At 41.9% G+C, this 24,338-nt stretch overlaps 1 protein-coding gene across 1 annotated transcript in view; it reads left to right on the top strand.

Annotated features, from left to right (window-relative positions):
- SKAP1 (src kinase associated phosphoprotein 1) overlaps nt 1–24,338 on the top strand; it is a 308,245-nt gene that overhangs the window by 264,347 nt on the left and 19,560 nt on the right. Inside the window, exons 8-11 of the mRNA XM_055576087.1 lie at nt 1,353–1,416; nt 3,529–3,738; nt 13,108–13,158; nt 20,358–20,458. Of these exons, the coding sequence (XP_055432062.1) occupies nt 1,353–1,416; nt 3,529–3,738; nt 13,108–13,158; nt 20,358–20,458 (426 nt within the window). The remainder of the gene's footprint in view (nt 1–1,352; nt 1,417–3,528; nt 3,739–13,107; nt 13,159–20,357; nt 20,459–24,338) is intronic.

Genomic DNA, 24,338 nt, shown 5'->3' with positions numbered 1-24,338 from the left:
AAAAGAAATTTTTTAATTTAAACCAAACTTTTCTATGGAATTTTTTTTATAGATCTATCTATTTTTATTATTAAGTTCTGATTTGCAAGGCCCAGATAAAAATTTATGTAAGTCTAAAACAATTTCCCTAGTCATTTTTATAGACAAGTGTTTTTAAGAAATCAAGAATGATAGTATTTACTAATAAGTTTTAAGCAGGAATCTAGGTTTCTTATACAGCACATGTTTTTATCTTACCCTAATGACCAGATAATAAAAATGTTTTTCAGGAACAGTCATTTCAAGTTGATTCATTTAAAATAAGAAATTACTAAAGCCCGATGGCCTGTTTTGTGAATCAGGATGTAGGGTTTGTTTACTTCTTTTCTTTGGCCCATTGAATCCAAGTCATTACCATAGTCTGTGGATTCTTCCTCTACAATATCCTTTGGATCTTTCCCTTCTGATTTATTTCTACAGCCATCACAATAGTTAAGTCCCTATCACTTCATTCAGAGGACTGGTTAAGTAGCCTTCTAATTGATCTGTCTCTAATTTCTCCCTATTTCAGTCTGTCCTACTCACAACAATTGAACGAATCTCCCTCTCCTTTTGCTAGAATTTACAGTGGCTTCATCTGTACTACCTGCACTTGAAATCTGAATTCCTAATACTCAAAGCCTTTTCATCAATTCTTCTTTGATCCTCAGCTCTCCAGCTTCATCTGTTAACTGTTCTCCAGTCAAGCTGATCTGCCTACCTTCCCTATACTTGATGGTCTCATTTCTAATCTTTGGCGGCTGGTCCTCCCTACCTGAAATGTTCAGCTCCCTCCACCAGTTTCCACCATCTCTCTTTAAAAATTCAACCCAAACAGTATTACTTCAACAAGCCTCCCTGGCTTACCATAGGTGATGATAAGTGCTCCCTGTCTTCTCTCAACATCCAGCTGTTTTCAAATGCACTTACCTTGTAGTGTTCCCTTGTCAAGTGTGGTGCTGTCTCCAAAACTGACACGTTCATCTGAAGTCAGGAATTTGGGTTTGCCTTTTTCTCTGTAAACTGTTCTCAATAAATGCCTGATGAATGAATGGGTAATCAAATGAATGAATGCACATGAACATGAATTCTGGATTCAAATCCAGCTGTCAACTTTGGGTATGCAAAGTTACAGAAGGAGAAACATCACTTTGAGTGGGATTTTGATCTTTTTTCTAAATTTTAATTCTCAGGAATCTGAGAATTAATGAGAATTCTGAGCCTTCTACTTGACTCTGCAGTTCAGCTCACAAGATTCCTCCCCTTGAACCTCCCTAAAGGATTCACAGAAATTTTAGTGAAAGTGATAAACTAATTCACTAATTTTTCTCTAGTTTACAGCTTCTAGTCCAGCTGAAGCCAGAGACTGGGTGGATCAAATAGGTTTCTTGTTAAAGGGTAAGTATCGTTATTACAGAAACAGTATTTCAGTCCATTTTCAATTCAAGTTGTATTGCATAAGTATAATCCATGGACTTCCATATATTTTTATCTGCCCATTCTCCCTATCATATCTTTCACATGATAACAACAAATAGTACCATGTGTGATTCAGAAGGAAAAGAAACCATCAACCTAGAGGTGACCTCTAGTATCATTCTAGCTCCTCCACCTAGAGGCAGGCAGGTCTGTAATATTTATAATCACCAGAAAAGAGATGCTAAAAACCAGCTCAGCTCAATTGAGTGTCTCGTAACCCCTTATATTCTGGAAAGGAAATACATGATACCAAAGTCATCTAGATGTGATTTAGGTTCAAAATCTTCCAGTTTTAGTCAAGTAGAATAAACTCATCTAGGTGGCCTTTAAGAACGTTGGACACAAAAAACAAATTGCTGTTTCCCAAACCACAATCAAATGTTCTTTGCTTTGCCTGGGAAGAGTCCTGCCTGAAGATGTTAAATGACTGCTCTTAGAGTACCCTCTGCTGGCCATCCTGTAGGCACAGCAGTGACAGGGCCCAGGCAGCCTTGCCTGGGAGGGGCCCGGCAGGTAGGAGCACCAGCCTTAAGTCTGTCGCCTGACATGATAACCCTCTTGATGGTACACATACCTCATGGCAGGACCCTGCCTATGCAGAAAGGCAGAAGCACCAACTTCGTACGTGACCCAAGACCTAGTGAGAAGAACATCAACCTAAAAACACCAAGCCTTTTCATCTAGTTTTTTTAATTCTGCTATAAGATTTTATTGTGGATAAAAAAGAAGGAAGCACCAGAGCTTTAATTACAATTGCCTCTTTTACTCAGTTTATGCCTTTACTATCACAGGAACAAACTCTACCAAGAGCGTCGCGTATAATAGACTAGAACCAGGCAAACAGGAACACTGATGGCGAGACTACAGGGTGCGCTCTCATCTAGGCGCCTTGGATTTATGGTGTAATATACCCCTAAGTGTGTAAACCTCATAAAACTCCAAGCAGCTTTATTGAGCTGTACCCTGTGGTACTTTCAGAATCCCACATTGAAGAAATTATTCATTCCATTTTATTTTAAAACAAACAAAATAATAACATATGGTTTAAGCCACAGATGTGTCTTTGATCCCTTCCTCATATGAGGTGGCACCAGAATTCAGATGAAAATAGTTGCAAAATCTTTATTAAAAGCCTAATCAAGCCAAACAGTTTTACTGTATTTCGAAATGAGCATCGGATGTCTGTCTATTCTTTCTTCCCCAGAGCACCCTGCTTGCTCTCGCCCATCCTGCAGAGGCCCCTCAGCAGGGTTTCAGAGAGCACTCTATACTGCGCCTCAGAGAATGAACCTTCCCAGTTCCCCATTAAAATAAGAAAGCAATCTCCCTCTCCTGCCCTGTGCTCCCCAGTGCTGTAGTGGCTCAACATCCTCTATGTGGTGACCCATTTTAAGGCCAGCCAGACTGTCGAGTTGCAAAGGGACATGGACACCACATCACTCAGCCATTCCATCTGGTCCTATATTACCATTATATTTTTCCGCATCCCACTTTCTCTTCCTCTTCCACTTTTGCCCGCTTTTCTCTTTACAAGCAAGCCTCTCTGAAATTCTGCAGTGAGACCACGGGGGAGATGGATGAGCTTGTGACAGCTCAGGTATCCTATGGAAGCCACCACAGTTCCCAGGCCCTGTGCGCCCGGAGAACCTAGGCCATCACTCACCCTCCCAGTTTTCCATTTGACAAGCAGCGCAGCACGCTGGCATTTCCCCTTCTGGCCTATTCTCTTCCCTTCACCTCGTGTGCTCTCACACACCCATACTTTTCAGGGCTGCTTCATCCTGATCAAGTTTTATTGCAAGGAAGGATTTATGTTGATGGTTTAAACCTGATGCAGTGCTAGTCTGGCCTTTTCTGTAGATTTCCTGCCACCAAGTCCCGCATTAGAAATAACAGCACTTAACCTGGTGTTTCATTTTCTTTTGACATGTTTTATTCTCATCCCTCCTCCTCCTCCTCCCTCTTTCCTTCCCTGCCTTATCCTTTTCCTTTTCACCCTATCTTGATTCATTCCCATCTCTGCCCTGACAGACCTGAGCTCCTTAACCATTCCATATGAAGAGGAGGAAGAGGAGGAGGAAGAAGAGGAGAAAGAGGAAGAAGAAGAGATGTACGATGATATCGATGGTTTTGACTCCTCAAATTCTGGTTCCCAAAGCAGACCCATCGTCTTGCCTGGTAGCGTAGGGCTCAAAGAGGCTATGGAGGAGAAAGAAGACGATATTTATGAAATCTTACCAGGTGAGACATTTCGCCTTCTAATTACCTTCCTCTAGTTTAGAAACTCTAGACCTGGTAGAAGAATAGAACTTGGACAGCTCCAGAGGAAGCCAAACCTCTGAAGGAGGCACTACAAGGAAGCTTGGGTGATTCCCAGCACAGAAGCCCTGCCCTGGGGGCAAGATGGGTTGATGGGGGTGGGGAGTGTCTTTTATCTCTGCACATGAAGCAATTTATTACAAACATCAACAGGTTCAAGAGTCAAGAATACTCATGCTGGTTCTCATAGGTTCACTGCGAATTTCATCAAAACTCTAGTTTGAACTTCTTTTCTGTGTAATTGTGAGGATAATGGAAAGTCACCTCAAATGATGAAGGATGTGAAAAGACTGCAGAAATATAAACGCTGACAAGCCTTTTCAGTAACACAGTAAAGCCTTGACAGAGCACAGTTCACCTTTGCCTAGTCCAGATGTACCACGAATCAAACCACATCTCTTGCTAATAGACCTAACATGTGTCCTCTGCCCACCATTACACCAGGTCTACTGTACGTATTTCTTTTTTATCCGAAGGCATGATAACCAGCATCTCAAAAACCGTGCAGTCATCACTGCTCCTGCCCAGACACTTCCTGCGTGGGTAACAGCAGCTGCTGAACAGTGCGGAGCACAGTGGGGGTCAGGCTGTGCAAAAAATGAAGCCTGAGCCTTTTAATTGTGAGGTAGTTAGACCACAGGAACGCTGAATCTTCAAGTCCATTCAGAAAGATCGCTCCTGTGGAAATTTGCCAGGAGTTCAGTGCTCTGCTGAGAAATCCAAGTTAAGTCTAAATTTATAGCAATTTAAACCTCAATCCCAGATGAACCTAGGAGCTGAGGTGAGCCTAACACTCAGGCCCCTGAAGTCAGGGCTGGTTGCTAAAAATATTGTTAGTAAGCAACTGACATTTCAAGGCTTCCTAAGAAGAGTTCAACCCTGTCAACACCGCATTCATCTCTCCCTTGGGGAGAAGCTACGTCATTGCTTCCTGAGTTGCAGGGCTGTGGCTATACATATCCTCCTGACTGGGACCTCACGCACTCAGTCACCAACCCACGACAAGAAGAGCCTGCTTCTCCCAGCGCTTCCAGCCTCTGCCAGTCCCCGACTTCCCCAGCCTTTTTGTTGTGTTTTATTATGCAAATGATATCTTGGTTGAGGTCGAGCCATTTCTTGTGTCTGAAGTTAAAAAAAAAAATGATAATTTCCTCAGCAAGTCATCGTCGTTAATGAAGTTTTACAAAAACAGATACAACCAAAGGAAAATAAAATTTCACAGGTGATAAATTTTTCCAATTTCCCTGGCAGAATTCGATAGGATTGTTAAATTAAGAGTGAAGGTGTCTGTTAGAAAGCAACGAGCAGTGATGGGTAATTTTATAGAGTGGAAAATTGAATCAAATTGCTACATTAAAACACAGCTCCTCTGAGAATCTTCCCTTTCACAGTCTGCTCCATTGCAACAGCAGGGTGCAGAAATGGATCTAAATCACAACAACCCCTAAAAGGAGATGTACTCCCCAACTTGGCCAGAGGTTCCTGATGAGCTCACATTCCACTTGCTGCTGTCCAGGCTGGGGGAGATATCCAGGGGACACTCCACTTGAGGTCACAGCTGTGTAAGAGTGCCCTGGGAAAACCTCACAGAACCACTCAGCCTTCTGCAGAGCAAAGGGTTGCTAGTGCCCGTGTTTACTTCTCAAAGGAGCAGGGAGAAGGGAGCCGATGCTCAGACATACAGAGCAAAGGAGAGTAAAGGCAAAGATGCCTCAGAAAATAAAACCTAACCCCAGGTGGGTTGCTGAATGTGTGACTGGTTTCTTAGCAACCATCCTTCCCAGGCCTCTTAAAACCCTACCCTCAGCCATTGTGGCACTGCCCAGTGTGCCAAAGCTCATGCCAGTTTGGATACTGGAGTGGACTCCAAGGACATGGAGACTGGTCTACTTTCTTGAGGAAAGCCACTTACCCTGTGCTTACAACAGCTGCCCCTCAGAAGTGAGGAAGGCCACATCACAGGAAAACCAGGGTCTCTTTCCGGGTTAGGGCAAAAGCAGCCAACTTGCTGGTTTATTTTCTAAAGGACAGGGCTGTTCCCAGCCAACAGGTTCTTTCCCAAAAGCTTCTATCCATCGCAGTTTTTAGAGACTGCATTGAAGTTGGGATATATTGGCATTTTATTATGATGCGATTGTTTCAGACACAGGTCTCCATCAGCCAGCTTCCCGTCCATGCTACTCAGCTTGTTGCTTCTGAAATTGCTGCTAGTTTTGCCTGTGCCACCCTCCCTGTCTTGGAGGAATTGAGGGAGGATGTGAGGGAGCCTGACACTCATCTCAGAAGACCACCCCGAGCAGTGACATGTAAGACACGGCATGATGTCACAGTGACGGTGCTGGCTCTGGGTCAGGATGGACCTGCTCTGCCATCTGCCAGCTGTGAGGCCTTGAGCACGTTATCTGCCCTGTCTCTCAGGTGTGGTTTTGCCAGCTGTAAAATGGGAATAACAGTAGCTGTCACAAAGGATGCATGGGCAGCCTGGAACAGAATGCATAAAGCACTGAGAGCCCTGGCATACAGGCAGTGCTCAGTAAATGCTGGCTATTCTCCATTTGGTGGCATTTAAACAGAAAGTGGTGCCTCTTTGAAGAATCCTGGGAATCGGCTCATTCCCCATCTCCGCCAACCAGACCTGAGACAGTCCAGTCGGACATTTTCAGTGATACGTGTGAAGCAGGTGAAACTGAAAATCCTGAGCAGATGGAAAGTGGCTCACACCTTCTGCTCAGGCCCATTTTTACTGCGAAGACAGGTGCTGGGTGGAGGGACAATTGACAGTAAGGTGGGATTGTGCTAATGTTGCACACTCATCAATAGTCAGATGACTTGGGCCTCTAAGACATGTCTCACCATAACAGTTAAATGTGCTTTGTAGAGAATATTTAGCCTGTCAGTTCTGCTTCTCCTTCCTCTTTGGGATGGGGCCTACACCAGCCTCATTGTCTCTATGGGGAAGGCTGTGTAAGTGAGATCTCCTCCCTTCCAGAATATAATTTTAATGGACTTCCTAGTTTTGAAAGAAAAGTGCCTGTAACATATACCAAGTCAATACAAAAATGTTTTTTCCTAATCAAAATAGTGTATGGATCATCAAATTAAATGCACTACATCACATTAATCATGGGATAATTAGCATTTGCTACATGGCTAGCACTCTCCTTCCCTTGAGGGAAAACCAGAGCACTCGAGGTTTTCAGCCAAGACCACAATGTGAGTCCTAGATAATATGGTTTCAGGATTGTTATCTACTGGGATTTCTGAATATCCATGTTAAGAATATGGGAGCCCTTGATTTTAAAGATCTCATTTGCAGTAGATTAAACTGTAGGGAACTACCAAAAAAGAAATACTAAAGCAATATGTAGAAAATGGAAGGCTTTTCTGAACCCTCTTTCACCCCTCCCCAAAATTATTTTGCAGCCTAGCACAGGCCCAGTTTCATGATTCCAGATTCCATAAAAGGACAGTTTTTAATCAGGTTTATCTTTGGGGCCTCAAGCCTGGAATCCAGCAAGGCACCTGAGACCATTGAAGAGCTGTAACCGAGGCCTCGCAGCAGCTGCAGTAGCAACAGAATCTGGCTGTGTTGCCTGGAGAGATTTCAGGAGAGCACATGGAAAGACAAGGCGCCTTCCCTGCGAATGTCTGCACATTCTGAGGCTGCCCGCGCTGCCCTGGAGGGTCATTATAGACTCAGAAACTAGATCACTTTATAATAAAGCGGATAACTGGGTTTTGTTTTTTTTTTTTCATTTGAGACAAATGGAAACCATTCTGTGGAATTATTTTTCCCCCATACAATTGTCCAGACCCACAGAAAGGGGGAATGATGATAGCAAGAAGTCTAAGGAAAGAAGAAAAGCAGACTCCAAAAGTACAAAGTTTGTGAAGAAACAAGTTCCAATTTCATGGAAAAGCAGGGCTCCATGAGGGGCGCATCAAAGAATCAAAGCTACCGTCAGGCCCCTTCTTGGCCTTTTCTTCCCCTCAGCCCTGTGCACCCCTGGCTCCAGACAAACCTGCTTTGACCAGCACCAAAACTGGAACCATGTATTTTCTTCTACTTCGAATCCCCGCCCCCAGTCTGTGAAAGGGGACCCACTGAGTCTCCTCAGTGACAGCTTCCCAGAGACTCAGCTGGAACTGAGCTCTGTTTCAGCCTTTACCCCAGGGATTTGTATTTAGGTTTTTCTCCTCCAATTAGTAGGTGCTCAGTTATGATTTTTGAAATTAAATTCAGTGTATTCCAAGTGTTGCAGTTAGCAAAAATTGAGTTTAGTATCTAGTACTCAAGATCCTACCACGGAGATAGGATGCAAATATTTTGAGGTAACAGTTGAGATTACCAGCTATACAACAGAGAATTAAATGCGCTATGAGCATCATGCTCCTATTTGCCATGTTGTTTGAAGAGGTGCTGTAGCATCCATGGATTTATAACATATCTATGCATTCTGTGGAGTGGTTTCTATTTCCATTTTTTGCCTGTTCCCTTTGCACTTAGAGGTTATCTGCATTTCTGCTACATCTGTCACCAGAGCACCTTGACATCTGGTTGCACATTGATACATTCGGCATTTTTAAAGCTTCTATCACTTTGCTTCACTTGAGAGAAGTGACCTCCCTCTTTCTTATCTAGTCATTTTTAAAACTGTATTCCCAGTTCAACTGATGTCAGAGCAGCACTTCAGAAAGGAGCTAGGTGTCATAGCAAGCTGGCTCCTCTCGGGGGCCCCACAGTGCAGTCAGTGTCCTGTTCCTCTCAGCCTCTCACTAGTGTCCCTGACATTGTGCCAAGAGTGTTGATTGAAATCAACTCTCTGGATACTGATGCTCATTTGTGATACCCCATGGTTCTCTTACACATTCGCACAGTTAACAGAATCTTCCTCAACTGTTTTCCCAATTGAAATGAAATATTTGGGAATCAAGTAGAGCATTTAATGTAATAAGTGGACAGTAATCTTTAGAGGTTAATTTGTTTAAAGCCTGTGTAAGGTTGGGTTCCCATATGCGCTGTTAGGAGCAAGAACCATTATAATCTATTACTGTTTAAAGTTGAGCAGCACATAAATTTTAATTCCTCCTTAAATGAAGATGTATTTCAGTAGGTGTCATGCTAAAAAGCCTAATAATATTCTTATACAGAAATTCAACAAGTTCTTTAGCCTAAAAAGTTATTTTTCAAAATAATCTTTTTAAAATTAAAGCCTCACCTTACAGATGAAAAAAAAAAGAAATTTGGCTGTCTAACCCCCTTTTGTGAACAGACTTTTTTTCGCGTGTTGCCATATAACCAGTCTTCTTGACTTTGGAGTTTGAAAGATACCAGTTTGACTTCACGGACAGATCTGAGATAAATTGTATGCCTCAGCTTTCCTGGTAGTTCAGACAGTAAACAATCTGCCTGCAATCCGGAAGACCTAGATTCGATTCCTGGGTCAGGAAGATCCCCTGGAGAAGGGAATGGCAACCCACTCCAGTATTCTTGCCTGGAAAATCCCTTGAACAGAGAAACCTGGTGGGCTATATAGTCCATGGGGTTGTAAAGAGTCAGACACGACTGCGCAACTAACCCTTCAGCTGTTTGTGTGGTGCCCTCCGAAGCTGGGGGCTTCCCTGGTGGCTCAGACAGTAAAGAAACGGCCTGCCAATGCAGGAGACCCAAGTCAGGAAGATCCCATGAAGAAGGGAGTGGCTACCCACTCCAGTATTGCCTGGACAATCCCAGCAAGGGTGGCAGGCTACAGTCCATGGGGTCTCAAAGAATCAGACACAACTGAGCGACTGACACTTGACTTTTACTTTTTACTCTGAAACTGGGACAATGCTGAGAGGACACATCTAGCTGTGGAGGGAGGGCACTTGCCTTCACCAGGTGATGGTCCCCATACTTACTTCTTCAAAGACCGCAGAGACACAGTGCCCAACCTCTCACTTCAGTGGCTGGGCTCCTACTCTGAAGCCTGCTTTTAACCACCTGGGAAGGACAGACTCAGACATAGGGATTGGAGCATCCTGGTTCACATGCACCACCATAGCGCTTAGTAACGTTGATGAATGATACGTAAGACCTGTGGCCAACATTCTGCTTTCTTTCCAGGTGACTCTACAGGCCCAATGGAAATCAGAGTATCTATTCTATAATTGAACTGCATAAAGCAGAGTTTTATTTTTTCCATTTTTGTATCATGACTGGTTTAAGTGATGTTGCCAGAAAGGATAAAGGAATCAAGTTTTAGTTTTCATTTTTATCATTGCAAATACATTTACATTCTCCTATTTTACAAATGCAAAGAGCAGGCAAGCCACTTTCAATAATTTATTTTAAAATCAATGCTAATGAGGTTATGTCTCGTCAGTGGCCGAGTTTTACAATAAAGTCTGATTTATTTAGAAAAGATCTTTGGTGTAGCTTCCCATCTAATGGTGGTGGGAAGGGGGTGGAGTAGCAGGCACAGTGACCCTCCAACTTCGGATCCAATTTGTAATTCACAGCGGAGATCTGACCCAATTTACATTGATTAGAATTGGGAGGAAGAGACATCTGCGCACAGACAGCAGAGCTAGAATAAACCCTCTCTGCGAAAGCGCCTAAGCACAGCAAATTACTGGTCTTTGTGATTACGTTGTCTGATATCAGCAAAAGAGCTGTCCTCTGTCCAAATTATTGGGTATCTCTAAAACGGAGCACATACCAACTCTTCTTTGAATGTTTTCAATCCTGCGAAATTGGTCCCACATCAAAAAGAAGCATCATAGCAGAGAAAGGAAGGAAATGCAGGTAATAACAAGAAGACAATGTGCAAAGAATGATGTTAAATGTGATTTATTTCAGTGTGATCTATTTCCGATATTTGATCTCACTCCTCCATTATCTCACATCTTTATTCCCCATGGAGACGTGGGGGAGCACTACAGGCAGTGAGTAGGAAATTCTCTGCGGCAGGGTCGCACACAGAGATTAGGAGAGTTGAGTCCTTCTCCCATACAACCTTGAGGGCAGGCTTATATTATATATATATATATGTTATATACCTATTTAAATGTTAGTAACATGTGACTTATTTCCCAAAGTATCAATCCCAATAACAATATTAATTTAAATTTTTGCAGGGGAACTATTTCATTTTGTATGTGAAATTAATTGTAATTCTTTAATGTCCTGTAGTGTGTTACATCGGAGAAGGCAGTGGCACCCCACTCCAGTACTCTTGCCTGGAAAACCCCATGGACGGAGGAGCCTGGTAGGCTGCAGTCCATGGGGTCGCTAAGAGTCGGACACGACTGAGCAATTTCACTTTCACTTTTCACTTTCATGCATTGGAGAAGGAAATGCCAACCCACTCCAGTATTCTTGCCTGGAGAATCCCAGGGACAGAGGAGCCTAGTGGGCTGCCGTCTATGGGGTGGCACAGAGTCAGACACGACTGAAGCGACTTAGCAGCAGCAGTAGCAGCAGCAGTGTGTTACATACTCTTATGCTGTTTCTTCATAGTTATGAGCTTAGGGTTTACTTCTCCTAGTCTGACATACTGTAACTCATGTTGCCCTGTAAACCTTATATTTAAAGGGGAGGCTGTCCTGGGCCATCACCTCAAAAGTTCCATTTAAAGGTATAACTGTGGGGATCAAGACAGGTAAGCACCCTCAGATTCACAAAGAGAAAGGAAAGTATATGTGGCCAGAAGAAACTGAGTATTCAGTTTCTCAAAATGTTGCTTTTTATGCCCCATTCACTCTCTGAATGTTTGTGTGTGTGTGTGTGTTTCTGTGTGTGTGTATTGGGTTGTTGTGATGAAAAGGAGACTAGCAAGTATATTTCTGTGCATTTTACCCCACATATAAAACAGCTTAATATGATTCTGGTACTCATGCTTTCTTGAGATGGACCCAATTCTCATGTTATCAGGTAGTACAAAGTCTGGGATGAAACAGGTTAATGAAGGTAAGAAATCATGTTGTGACTTTGACTATATAAACACTTGGATGGAGTAAGACAATGGCATTGACTTAGACTCATTGTGTACCCGCCATTCATTCCAACTGCCCTCAGGAGCTCACACTCTCATGAACGAGGCAGGCTGAATAACAACAGTAAAAAGATAACCACAAGCTCCAAGTACCAAGAACATGAAATTGTGTATATGACCAGCTTCTGTAATAATTGAAGAAAGTTTGATACATTAAGGATTAATTAATCACAGAGGGTTTAAACATGTGCTTAGCTTCACGCATACAAACTCTGAATACTTACATGGAGATAACACATTTTGAAGAGAATTCTCAAAGGGAAGGAGAAATAGGGTCTGAGAAAGAGGATTAGGATCCTAATAATAGGCACCTAAATAATTCAGTGGATTGGAAGCTTCACAAGGGCAGGAACCTGGCCAGTCTTGTCCATCACCACATCTCCAGCTCCTAGTGCAATGTCTTGCATATAGTAGGCACTTAAGACTGTTTGTGAATGAATGAATGAAGAGGGAAAGAAAAGAAGGCCACTTTGAAGGTGAGAAATGATTTTTTTAAAAAGAATTTGGAGGCATATACCCTGAGGAAACCAAAATTGAAAAAGACACATGTATCCCATTGTTCATTGCAGCACTATTTACAATAGCTAGAACATGGAAGCAACTTAGATGTCCATCGACAGATGAATGGATAAAGAAGCTGTGGTACATATACACAATGGACTATTACTCAGCCATAAAAAGGAATGCATTTGAGTCAGTTCTAATGAGGTGGATGAACCTAGAACCTATTATACAGAGTGAAGTAAGTCAGAAAGAGAAAGACAGATATCATATTCTAATGCATATATATGGAATCTAGAAAAATGGTACTGAAGAATTTATTTACAGGGCAACAACGGAGAAATAGACATAGAGAATAGAGTTTTGGACATGAGGAGAGGGGAAGAGAGGGTGGAAAGAGTAACATGGAAACTTACATTATCATATGTAAAATAGATAGCCAAGGGGAATTTGCTGTATGGCTCAGGAAACTCCAACGGAGCTCTGTATCAACTTAGAAGGGAGGGATATGGGAGGGAGGTTCAAAAGGGAGGGCTATATGTATACCTATGGCAGATTCATGTTGAGGTTTGGCAGAAAACAACAAAATTCTGTAAAGAAATTATCCTTAAATAAAAAATAAACTTAAAAAACAATACAGTAATTATTGCCTTAAAGAAGAGAGTGTGTTGAGCTCAGAGAAAGAAGACCCATCAGTGCAAATAACAGACTATTGATCACTAATTGCTAATGCTGATCATGTTTATCCCCACAGATGAAGAGCATGATCTAGAAGAGGATGAGAGTGGCACTCAACAAAAAGGAGGTATGAGAGCTTCAGAAATGTACAGGTGCTGGGTAGGATATTTGGGCTTCCCACCAGAGACAGCACTGTTCTCTGACTACAGACATTAGTGGACTTGCTAACTAAGAGGGTACTGGTGTGTTGACCTCAACAGCCCCGAATAAGATGACTGGACAGGGAAATAGCTTAACCTTAAAAGTAGCCACCCACTCACTTTAATTAATGTTCCCAGAATGGCTAAGATTTATCCTAAAGAGGGTGAGAAGCCGAACCAGATATTTATTTTTCCCTATCAGTGTTTCTTAAATCAGTACAGTGAAAATAGAATTGCCTCATCTCTAAAAGATCAGAGGATTGAGAATGGAAAGAATGGAAATGTCTCCTGTCTGAGAAGCCCGGAGATTGCAAGTTCAGAGGGGAATGGAAATGTGTCAGATCTGAAAAGTGAGCGTGGGGTGAAGGATAGAATTGCTTGGTGATGCTGACTTCTGATGGCCTGGTTTGATTCCAGGCACATTTGAAAATGAATATGTAACAGGTTTGTTGAATACAAAATTACATCTTATTCATCCCAGACTGTTAACCATGCTTCAGTCTGTTAGTCAGCCCATCCTTTCTAAGGTCAGATGCCCCTCTAAAGCCCCCTTAAGTCGACCAAGGTCCTAGTCTATCATTGTCTGTAAAGGAATATATGATGTACAGGCCACCTCAAGGACATTTATGCCATCAGCAGAGCCTGGAAGTGACTGATTTAGATACTGGCTGACTTTTTCTTTGAGATTCTATGGAAGTCTTAAGCCTAGGGATTCTTTCTCTCTTTCTGTCCTTTTCCCCTTCTGCTTCTCCAGTCTCCAACTTTTCCCATTCTCCTCTTTCTCCCTTTCCTTGTGCCTTTTCTTCTCTTCCTAGTCCATTCAGCAAAGCCCATTTCCTGGGTGAATTCTCCATGGGAAGTGAATATGTAACAGGTTTAGTGAAGGACCCAGCTTATCCAAATGAGAGAAAAAACAGCAAATAGGCAGGATCAGAAGTCACGAGCCAAAGCCAAAGAGAAGTGAAGCAAGTATGACAGGAATGTTAGTGTAGTTTCAAGTAAGGACCTCATGACTGTTAGCGCTTGTGATTAAGTCCACTGTGAAATTTTTTTTTTTACTGTTCTTCTTGCTGTACAGAATTCCAACAACAACAACAAAAGTCTGTTTCTTTACCAAACCATATCCCACATATGCCTTTTCTCAACCAACTTCCCTCACTGGTGCAGGAAAGAAGCATGTCGTGTGGACAGCTTGGGTGGAGTAACTAGAAGCTTCTTATGGTCAACTTTATATTAAACTCCCTTCAGGAAGCAGCAGCCTTCTGGCAAAAGCCTAAAATTCAGTTTCAGACTTCCCCCCCATCTCATTTCTTCCCTCCACTCATCTTTTTAAGGTTCAGTCTGAAGAGTGAGATTTGTCTCTTAACTGTTCCAACAGCTATAATCCAAATACTTCTTTAAAAAAAAAAACCTTTGTTCCTCAAGCTTTCTGCCTCCAAAATAGGTGTTGTTAAAGGGCAGTGAGCTCTAAATACGTTTCTATGATTTATACTTCCCACCAGTTATAATGATTGGTGACTTAGGGATTAAAAAGCAAAAGAGGACTTTTCCCTCTCTCTGCAGAATCTGAGGCAAGAATTTTTATTATTATTGTATTTACTTATTTATTTATTGAATTTATATGATGCCTTTCCTACAAAGGAGCCATAGAAATGGCAACAAATATGTAACATCCAAGTGTCATCACTTAGCTTTAAAACAATAAAATATAGAGGTTCAAGGGAAGGGTAGACATATAAAAGGCAAGAGCTCCAGGACAGTGTAAATTCTTCTATAATAGGCAAGCTACACAAGTTTAGTTCACTTGGGCAAGTCAGGTGTCACATGGCCTTTGAGGGGGAAAAGTATTTTCTCTTAAATGACACCATGGCTACCAGGATTACCTTTAAAATCCACATGCTTTTCTTTACTATTTCAGGGATCCTTTCCCTGGAATGCTGTGCTTTTTCCCTGATGGAATTGCTAACATTTTTAAAGCCCAACTAAGATCTTATCAGAAGAGAGAGAAAAAAAGAATTCAGTTTATCCTGATTGGGTGTTAATGACCCTGTAAGATGTAATTTCTTTTATTTTATTCTGTTACCTAGAAAATCTATCACAGCCTTGTAGTATTGATTGTTCAATCTATAAAGAGCTCGGTTTACAGCTTGACTGTTAGTAACAGGGTTATTCTAATGAGTGACTCTTCAACACCTCAGATTTTCACTAAATTCTAACCCATCAGCCTAATGGTCTAATACTCAGTGTCTTTGGTGACGATAGCTTATCCCCATTCTCTATCATGAGAAGGCATGTCCAGGTAGCCAAAAGTAAAACTCATTCTCTGCTGTTTGTATGAAAACACTGGCCATTTGCCTGGCTATGCCATGTCAGATCAAAAGCAGGGCTGGAGGCATGAATCATCCTTAGAAACGTCAAACCTCTGACCAAAGAATATCTTGATACAGGTTGTTTTGCTCTGAAGTAATGGGCAAACTCAGCCAAGGAGGAGACCATGTTCAGTCATTTCTGCAGAAAAATGATTGCTGATGAGCTTTCCATTTCTGAGGTATTTTTTCCACTTTAGTGGCCGCCAATGGAGTAAATTATTACATAAAAGAAACAGAGGGAATCCACAGAGGTATTTGCAGCTCTTGTTAATACTTTTTGAAACCTGTTTTCCAAGACCAAACATGAGTGGATCATCACCCAGCTATAATTTTGGCCCAATAAAAGAAACACATGAGATGAAAATTAGAATCTGTGAATGCGCCCGACTTCAGGATCATGCTTATAACATTAAGAACTGTAATAATTTCAAAACTGAAAGTCTTAGTCACTCAGTCACTTGTGCCTGACTCTTTGTGACCCTGTGAACTGTAGCCCTCCAAGCTCTGTCCATGGAATTCTCCAGGCAAGAATACTAGAGTGGGTTGCCATTCCCTTCTCCAGGGCATCTTCCTGAACCAGGAATCAAACCTGGGTCTCCTGCATTGCAGGCAGATTTTGTACCATCTGAGCCTCCAGAGAAGCCCAATAATTTCAAAACTCTAAGACTAAAAAGCTGTGAAAACAAGCAAATGGTATTGTTTAGTGGCTTTTCCTGTTCTGGTATCATAGTCAGTAGGGCTTGGCAAACTTTTCTATGTCTTTCTTTCTGAAATAGCTAATAAGTTATGAGACTGAGTCTGCTTAATGGACTGTATGTACACAGTGGCCTTTATGGCCTGGTCCAGAGAACATTTCAAGTCCCTTCCAATGGGCCACTGCTTTGGCCTTCTTTATCCTTTTCTCATGCTTTAGCAAGAACTGGCTATATCTGTCTTCTCCTTTGTCTCTGATTTCCATAATCCATTAAGTAATTATACTCAGGGCCACATTGGCACAGTCCTTTTGCTTATCAAGAAAATGTAAACAACATGCTGGCTTGCCCTTAGCCTCTTTTCCTTGGTCACAGCTTGAATTCTGGAGCTACCCAATATCCCTCAAACAGAAACCCAAAGTGACATGTGAACTCTGGAAAGAGCATGGTCAAGCTCTGTTGTCCCTAAGGAGGGGGCAGGCAGAACTGTGTCCGCTCCTTTCACCTTAGAACTCTGCGCATCATGGTGGCTCATTTTCGAATATCGACTCTGTCAATAGCAGCACCAACGTGGCCTCCGTTAACTAGAGAAATGACACTACCACTGGTTGTAAAGACCTGGTGTGGGATGACAAATGCTTTGCAATAAATACCTAGAAAAGAGAGAAAAACAATATATTTTTAACTTGCTCTGCTTCTGTTCTTCCTAGGACATTTTGCCTGCTTGGGGGCATAGCTTCTCTTACGTGGGATTAAAAAAAATAAGATGCTGCCCCTTTTTTTCCCTCTAGTAAAAGTCCTCCTCAGCTCTGCTCGCAATTTAAATGCTGTGATCATCCCCATTAGCTTCTCTATCATTGTAATTGTTGTTAATTGTTATAACTGTTTTAGTTATTAGTGGTGTCATTATTGCTCTAGGTCCTCTGTCTGTTTTATGCTGAATATATTAGTGCTTTGCTTTTGAATTACCAGGCTTTATTTAGTGCAGAGTTACGTTTTTTGGAGAGACATTGAGAAATGCTGGCATTAAGCTTTATTCTTTTGTTTTTCATTCCAAATGGACAGACTGGAAAAAAATAATTAGATGGAATAATGTCCTCAAAATGAGAATGAGGATGTTTTGAATTAATTAAATGGTCAGAACGCTGCACCGTTTCTGATCTCAGACTGCTGCCAAAGGAATGTAAACCTAAAGGAGCCTCAGACCCTCCCAGAGTCAATCCTCTCTCTCAGGCTCCCAATCCCTTACTGGTCTAAAGACATCCGAGTCTCACGCATCCTCTGTTCATAGGAGTGCTGGGCAAGCCTAGGGAGAAGCTGGCCTGGCCCAGCAGACTCACAGCCTTCAAGCTCTTCCTGGGGCCAAGCTTCAGGAAGAAAGCCCTCCATGGTCTTACCTCTTCCCCTCATCAAGATTTGATCAGGTTTTTGTTTTATAACTAAAGCTTCAGGGAAGGCTTCCCTGATCCCTCAGACTATGTTAGATTCCCTGTTATCCACAGCACCCTCAGATTCTCATTTGCAGATATATCACAATCATAAATAAATAGTAGTGTGACTTTGTTTCATGGTGCCACCCCTGCTGGATGGCAGCCCTAAGGGTAGGGACCGTGTGTATGGCCCATGCAGAATTCCCAGTGTCTTGCATGTTTGCTGAAGGCTGAAGAGTGAATGTAGTGAAGTTGTGTGCACATATATACATAAATGCCAGTCACCTGTTTTAAACTGGGAGTCTGCAATAGAGTCCAATCTTGTCCAGTTAAGGCATTCCTCCACCTTGATTTCATTAATACCAGGATACCTCTGTTTAGACTGCCAGTCCAACCTCCTCCCCATTTTTATCCTTCATTCTGCTTATTTTCCAAAGCAGCATTGTTATGGTTCTGATGATTCCAGTTCTTGGACTAGGCTAAGTGATCTCCTGGATTCCTGAGTTCTATCTTCTTTGGGCCTTTAGCTTATGAAGAACTGAAAGTGTCTTCTACCTTTAGTTTTTCTTGGAAGGTTTTTGTTTTCCTCCTAGCTTTTTGCATTCCCTACGATCTGCTGCGCTTTTAGAATAGCTTTTTTTCCTGGTGTTCTCCACAGGTGTCTTATATATCCAATATCAAATCACTTTCTACAGAGACTCAAAAGGTACCCATCATATCAAGGAGCTAGCCCTCATCCAGGCACGTGGGGGGCATACACCACAGTGACCATCTGCTAGGCCAGAAAAGGCCAAGATAACTTTCTAAGTCTTACTATTTGAAAAGCTCAAGTGATGTTTTTTAAAAATCTGTCCTTATAAAATGATTTTCTTTACCATATATAAATCCATGAAACATATTGATGTCAATGTACTTTTCATTCCTATACTTAGCCAAAATCTTGGCATGAATAATCAACTCCATTACAACTGAAAATGCATTATATCCTCTGGGAAAACTACTTTCACTTTTCAGGAACTGATATTTTTCTGTTGTTTCATACACTGATACCCCTGCCAAAATATGCCTTGTCTTTTCAGTAATTAGCATTTTTTCCCAATGGGTTTTTTCCCAAAACATGTTCATAGCTCTGTGGCAGAATGTTTCCAGTGCAGTCATCTCATTTGCTGCCCTCTGTTGTCTACTGAATATATAAACACTTTCTGTGAAAACAAAATATCCTTGAGTTTCTATATGGTTAACATTTTCACTTCTGTTTGCAATATCTGAATCTTAACTAACTAGCTCTCTCTCCTCTGTTTTGTACACTTTAAGGTTTCTACTAAAGTTCTTTCCCAGAGACATATAAGGATCTTGTTCTTCTGTGCCTTTATTCTTTGAATTGCTCATCAGTTAGGAACGAGGAGAAAAAAGGCAAATACAGGCAGAGCTTCTGTCCCCGCACTGCCCACTTCTCTCCACCTACCCTGTCCTTAGCAATTAGCACCATCACTCTCACTGGAGGGTCAAGACAAATGAAGGGAAAGGTGGAAACTGGCAAAATAAGGGGCCCCCCAAATCACTTGAGGTTTGCTTAGAACCAGGACTCCTGACTCCTGTCGTCAGGAATGTCACCTTTTGTGGGTGTTCTGCATACAGTTCTCATACACAGTGTCCCTAGGAACGGCGAGCACGGCCACGTTAGCCCTAGTCCAGGAGGCATTAGTACTCCTGCCATTCACATCCCCGGATCCTCTCCCACTTTGTACTCTAGTGTTTAACCTTTCCGGGTAGAAGAAGATCAATACAAATTCTTCATTGTTAAGAATCAATGACCGTCCTGTAGCATCACTGCCATCTAGTCTTGCTGAGGAGCCCAGTAAATCTCTCCAGCGGCTTCTAAAGCTTGGTTTGTCGTCTTCAGTTGCTTTCATTTTTAATGCAGATCACTTTGGTTTCTGTTCCCCAGGGGGCTTACAGATAAATCTTGGCAGACATGTTCAGGGTCTACAAATGAGATGCTGGAAAAGGGCCAGCCCACCCAGAATTTAGTTGTAATGGATGAGACACCCCCTTGGTTCCACTTAAGAACTGGGCTATTCTTTTCCACATTTATTGGTAATTACCTCATATAGTAAGTACCTGGGTGGGAAGTGCAGGATGAAGTTCCTGTGTAACAGAGGCCAACCTGTAAGGCTGCACTGCCGATCTGTGCTGGCTGACTCAGCCTTTCTTATAAACAGGCAGAGGTTGGAGACATCTCATTCCTTCAGTGCGTAATAAAAAGAAGCACTGGATAGTTTACATACCCTGTATGAAGAAAGTCTGACAGAAAATCTCTTTGTGCTGCTTACTTATAAACCAAGTGAAAAATTACCTTCCTGATTTTCTTTTATTAATAAATGAATATATTTATCATATTATTGAATAGCATCTGACTAAGGGTGATCTGTAAGCATTAATGTTAGTTAATAACCTCCTTCTCCCACAGTCATTTGCTCTTGCTGAGTGTTTGGCTGTATCTCATCCCGAATCCCCTGAATCTTAGGTTTCCTAGGGGCAATATCAGAACCTTGTTTCCATTTGCAGCAAAAATATGGGCTCCGTAGAAAAAGACAGGGTCCTTTTAACTTTGATTTCTCCTCTCTTTGATCAGTGGACTATGCCAGTTATTACCAGGGCCTATGGGATTGCCATGGTGACCAGTCAGATGAACTGTCCTTCCAACGAGGTGACCTCATCCGAATTCTGAGCAAGGTAAGGGTTAGAGTGTGGGGCTTGGATCAAAAGTTGATTTTCTCACTCCTGATGATGTAGTCACCCAGCCAGAATTATCCCATGTCATATACTTTTCATGTGTGTATTACATGGCCCCCTCACACACAGAGTAAATCTCCATTGTTTTAAAATTGTCAAAGTTTATTTGAAAATTCAGATTCACGAACTAATTTCCAAATTTAAAAAATACAATAAAGTAGGCACAATACCAAAACAATGCCAATCAAAATTTGATCTTTTTAAAAGGGTCTATGTGATGCTTAAAACATCATTACCATATACATAATTTACTACAATAAAATACTTTTGAAAATATTCTAGCTAGGTCAGCTGCCTTATTTCATTTATAGATAAAGAAAACTGTAATATAATGACATATGCAGAAGGGAGTCAGAGCTAGTTAGGTCAGTCGATTTGAGTTAGTGCTGTAAGGCCAAGATAGTGAATCCAACCCACAAGGGCTAACTTTATTCTCTTCCTCAGTCACAAAGTTAGCCCCTAGCCACAGCTAACTACCTCACACATAGTGTTGTTGAATACCAAAGAATGGGCCCCCCAAAAAAAGATAGATTATTTCAGATCCATCACCAGTGCGAAGATTTAGAACTCATGGGTTACTCTTTGAGGGATCAGTAGCATCATCTTTGTAGCGAAAGACTGCTCATATTCTATACAGGTGGACTAAGGAAATAAATTTCTGTCCCTGAAAATAAAACTTGTTAAAAAGTTCTCCCTCTATGAGACAATCAATATCAACAAATACATTTTTGAAAGAGGCACCATTTGCTCTTTAATTGTTGAGTATGTGAACTCCATGGGCTTCGAGGGTGGTGCTAGTGGTAAAGGAGATGTAAGAGACGCTGGTTCGATCCCTGGATTGGGAAGATCTGGAGGCGGGCATGGCAACCCACTCCAGTATTCTCGCCTAGAGAATCCCATGGACAGAGGAGCCTGGCGGGCTACAGTCCGTAAGGTCGCAAAGAGTCAGACACGACTGAAGCAACTTAGCACACATACTCAGGTGAACTCCATAAAGAAAAATTGAAAACCCGTTGTGTTATTAACCCATCATTTGCCATATATCTTTATTCTGTGAATGTCATTACCTTGGCCAGATGTTTGTCTCAGTCTGAAATATCCCAGAGCTTGTTAGAAAAAAGACCAGGACTGATCAAAGGTAGCTTTCAGCAGTTACAACAAGTCCTCTTTGAACTAGGGCCAAATTCAGATCCAGCCTTTTCTGAGACAGCGGGAGGCCTGCAACCCCTGCTGAGATCACCATCTTTTAGTGATCTCTTCCAGACTCCGAGTTCAGCACCCACCTTAGTGCCATTCCGGTGCAGCTCCAATACACCAAGAATAAATTGAAAGCAAAGAAGGGAGTGGACATTGGCCTGATTGGTATTTCAAATGCCCGAAAGCAAGGTTTGCCGTGTAATAGAATTTGTGTACATTACCACGCTGGCATTACAGGGGTAATCGAGTTATCCACTCAGGTGTGACCAGGCCTCTGTTTGCCCAGAGCCTGCAGGTGAACAAATTAACTGTTTACATTGTCTGAGGTGCCTGCAGCAGGAGGAGGGGAGAACAGAGCCAGACTGTCTGCTGGCCTTCTCTCTTGGTCATGATTATTTTGTTTGTTTTGCATGTCTTTTGCCTTTGTTAATGGCTTCTCACTGGGGGTCCCTTTTCTCCATTTAGAAGGGGCTGTGCGGTGACTTGCCCTGCAGTACAGAGCTGTCTGTGGTTGCCAGGGCTGTTGTAATTTTGAGAGACCAAAGAACATAGAGACCTTCCCAAATCTGGATTTTTTTTTTTAACCAATCCCTCTTCCCCTCCTCCATTACTACAAGCTAATATATCAGAGTTTAATTCAGGAGCAGTACCTTGCTGCGTCGGTTCTATCAAGCTTCTTTCTCTGTCTTTTGGAAGGTCCTGAGTCTGTTGTCATCTCTTACCTTGATAGTAGCACATTTCTTACCCTAAAAGCTACATCGGTTGCCTCCCTTCTTCACGTTGCTAACCTCTGCATGTCAGGGAAAGAAATGAGAAGCTAGAAGCTTAACTGAAGTTTCCCTCATAAAATTTCATTCCAGTTAACGTTGGCTTGGGGAGCATTTCAGATTGGATTTACCTTTATTATGTTATTTAACTCAATAAGAGTCCTTGGACAGGAAGCAACCTTAAAAGGCCACCCAATCCATTCCCTTGACTCTAAGAAGCACAAAAGAACCAATTCAGGCAGATAGAAAAGGAGATTCCACTACCATTATCAGTTGTCTGTCTATTCAGATGTTCAGTTACTCCTAATCTCAGGAATTTTCTCTCATATGGATCCTAAATTTATTTCACTTTAGCCCCAGTTGCCCTTGTGGTAAAGATCCTGCCTACCAATGCAGGTGATGTAAGAGACGCTGATTCGATCCTTGGGTTAGGAAGATCCCCTAGAGGACGGCATGGCAACCCACTCCAGTCTTCTTGCCTGGAGAATCCCATAGACAGAGGAGCTGGCAGGCTACAGTTCAGAGGGTCTGAAAGAGTTGGACATGACTGAAGCGACTTAGCACGCATGCATGCAACCCCAGTTGCCTTCTTTATTGGAGTCACTTATACTCTGCAGCCTGCCTCTCACACCTGTAGGAACAGAACTGACTCAAGTTGAGGTTAGTCCAGAAAAATGATATCTAGAAATCTGCATTTTACTTTTCTCTCTGACCAGTAGAACCTTTGTCAAGCAAGAAAAGCCTGCTTCTTAGGAACCTGGGGAAGTCTATTTCCCTGAGACAAGACAAGATACAGCTCAGCTTACCTGGAACGGTTTCCTTGCCTGTAAAATGAGCAAGTTGTGTTAGACCTCTGAGGTTCCTTCCACCTCAGACATTCCCGGTCTAAACAAACATGGTGAGGCTGACATTGCAAATCTGCTGAAGAAATGCCACACCAAGATGTGTCTTAGCTTTAATTATTTTTTCAGGTTAAACCAGAAAACTCCTACATTCGTTTGTTTTGGACCCTCATAAATGCATCTAGCTTTTCCCTCTCTCTTTGTATGATGAGAGAAATATTCTGAGAGCCAGGGGGTGGCAGGTAGAGAACAGGAAGTGCGGTGGGAATTGGGGAGTAATAACTATTCTTGGGCTCCTGGCGCTTCCTTCTGCTTCTTTCTCTCTCTCTCTTTTTTTTTGGTTGGTTTTTTTTTTTGAAGTGCAGTTGATTTACAATGTTGTGTTAGTTTCTAGTGCACAGCAAAGTGATTCCGTTTCACACATATATATTCTTCTTCCGATTCTTTTCCAGTATAGCTTATTATAAGATATTGAACTCAGTTCTCTGTGCTATACAGTAGGACTTTATTGTTTATCTGTTTTATATATAGTAGTATGTTTCTGCTAATCCCAAACTTCTAATTTATCCTTCCCTCTCCCTTTCCCCTTTGGTAGCCATAAGTTTTCTTTCTGTGTCTAGAGTTTATTTCTGTTTCATACATATCAATTTTTCATTTTCATACATATTATTTTTTAACCTGAAAAATCACATCATATTTGTCTTTATCTGATTTACTTCTCTGATAATCTCTAGGTCCATCCGTGTTGCTGCAAATGGCATTATTTCATTCTTTTTTATGGCTGATTAGTATCCCAGTGTGTGTTTTTGTGTGTGTATATGTATACATATATATACCACACTTGCTATTTTTTAATAGTTGCCCAAGTATGACCCAACCCTGAATCCTAGAATTCTCCAGGCAAGAGAGTCTGTTAGGGTTTAGGGTTTTGGGGCAGGAATGATCCCAGAAAGAGAGCTACTTACTCTTTAAAAAACTTTTTTTCAGAGAAGTTGATTGGTTGGGTATCCAAAG

The sequence above is a fragment of the Bubalus kerabau genome, chromosome 4, assembly GCF_029407905.1.
Source record: "Bubalus kerabau isolate K-KA32 ecotype Philippines breed swamp buffalo chromosome 4, PCC_UOA_SB_1v2, whole genome shotgun sequence".
Taxonomy (NCBI): Eukaryota; Metazoa; Chordata; class Mammalia; order Artiodactyla; family Bovidae; genus Bubalus; species Bubalus kerabau.
This window is presented reverse-complemented; position numbering and strand designations above follow the sequence as displayed.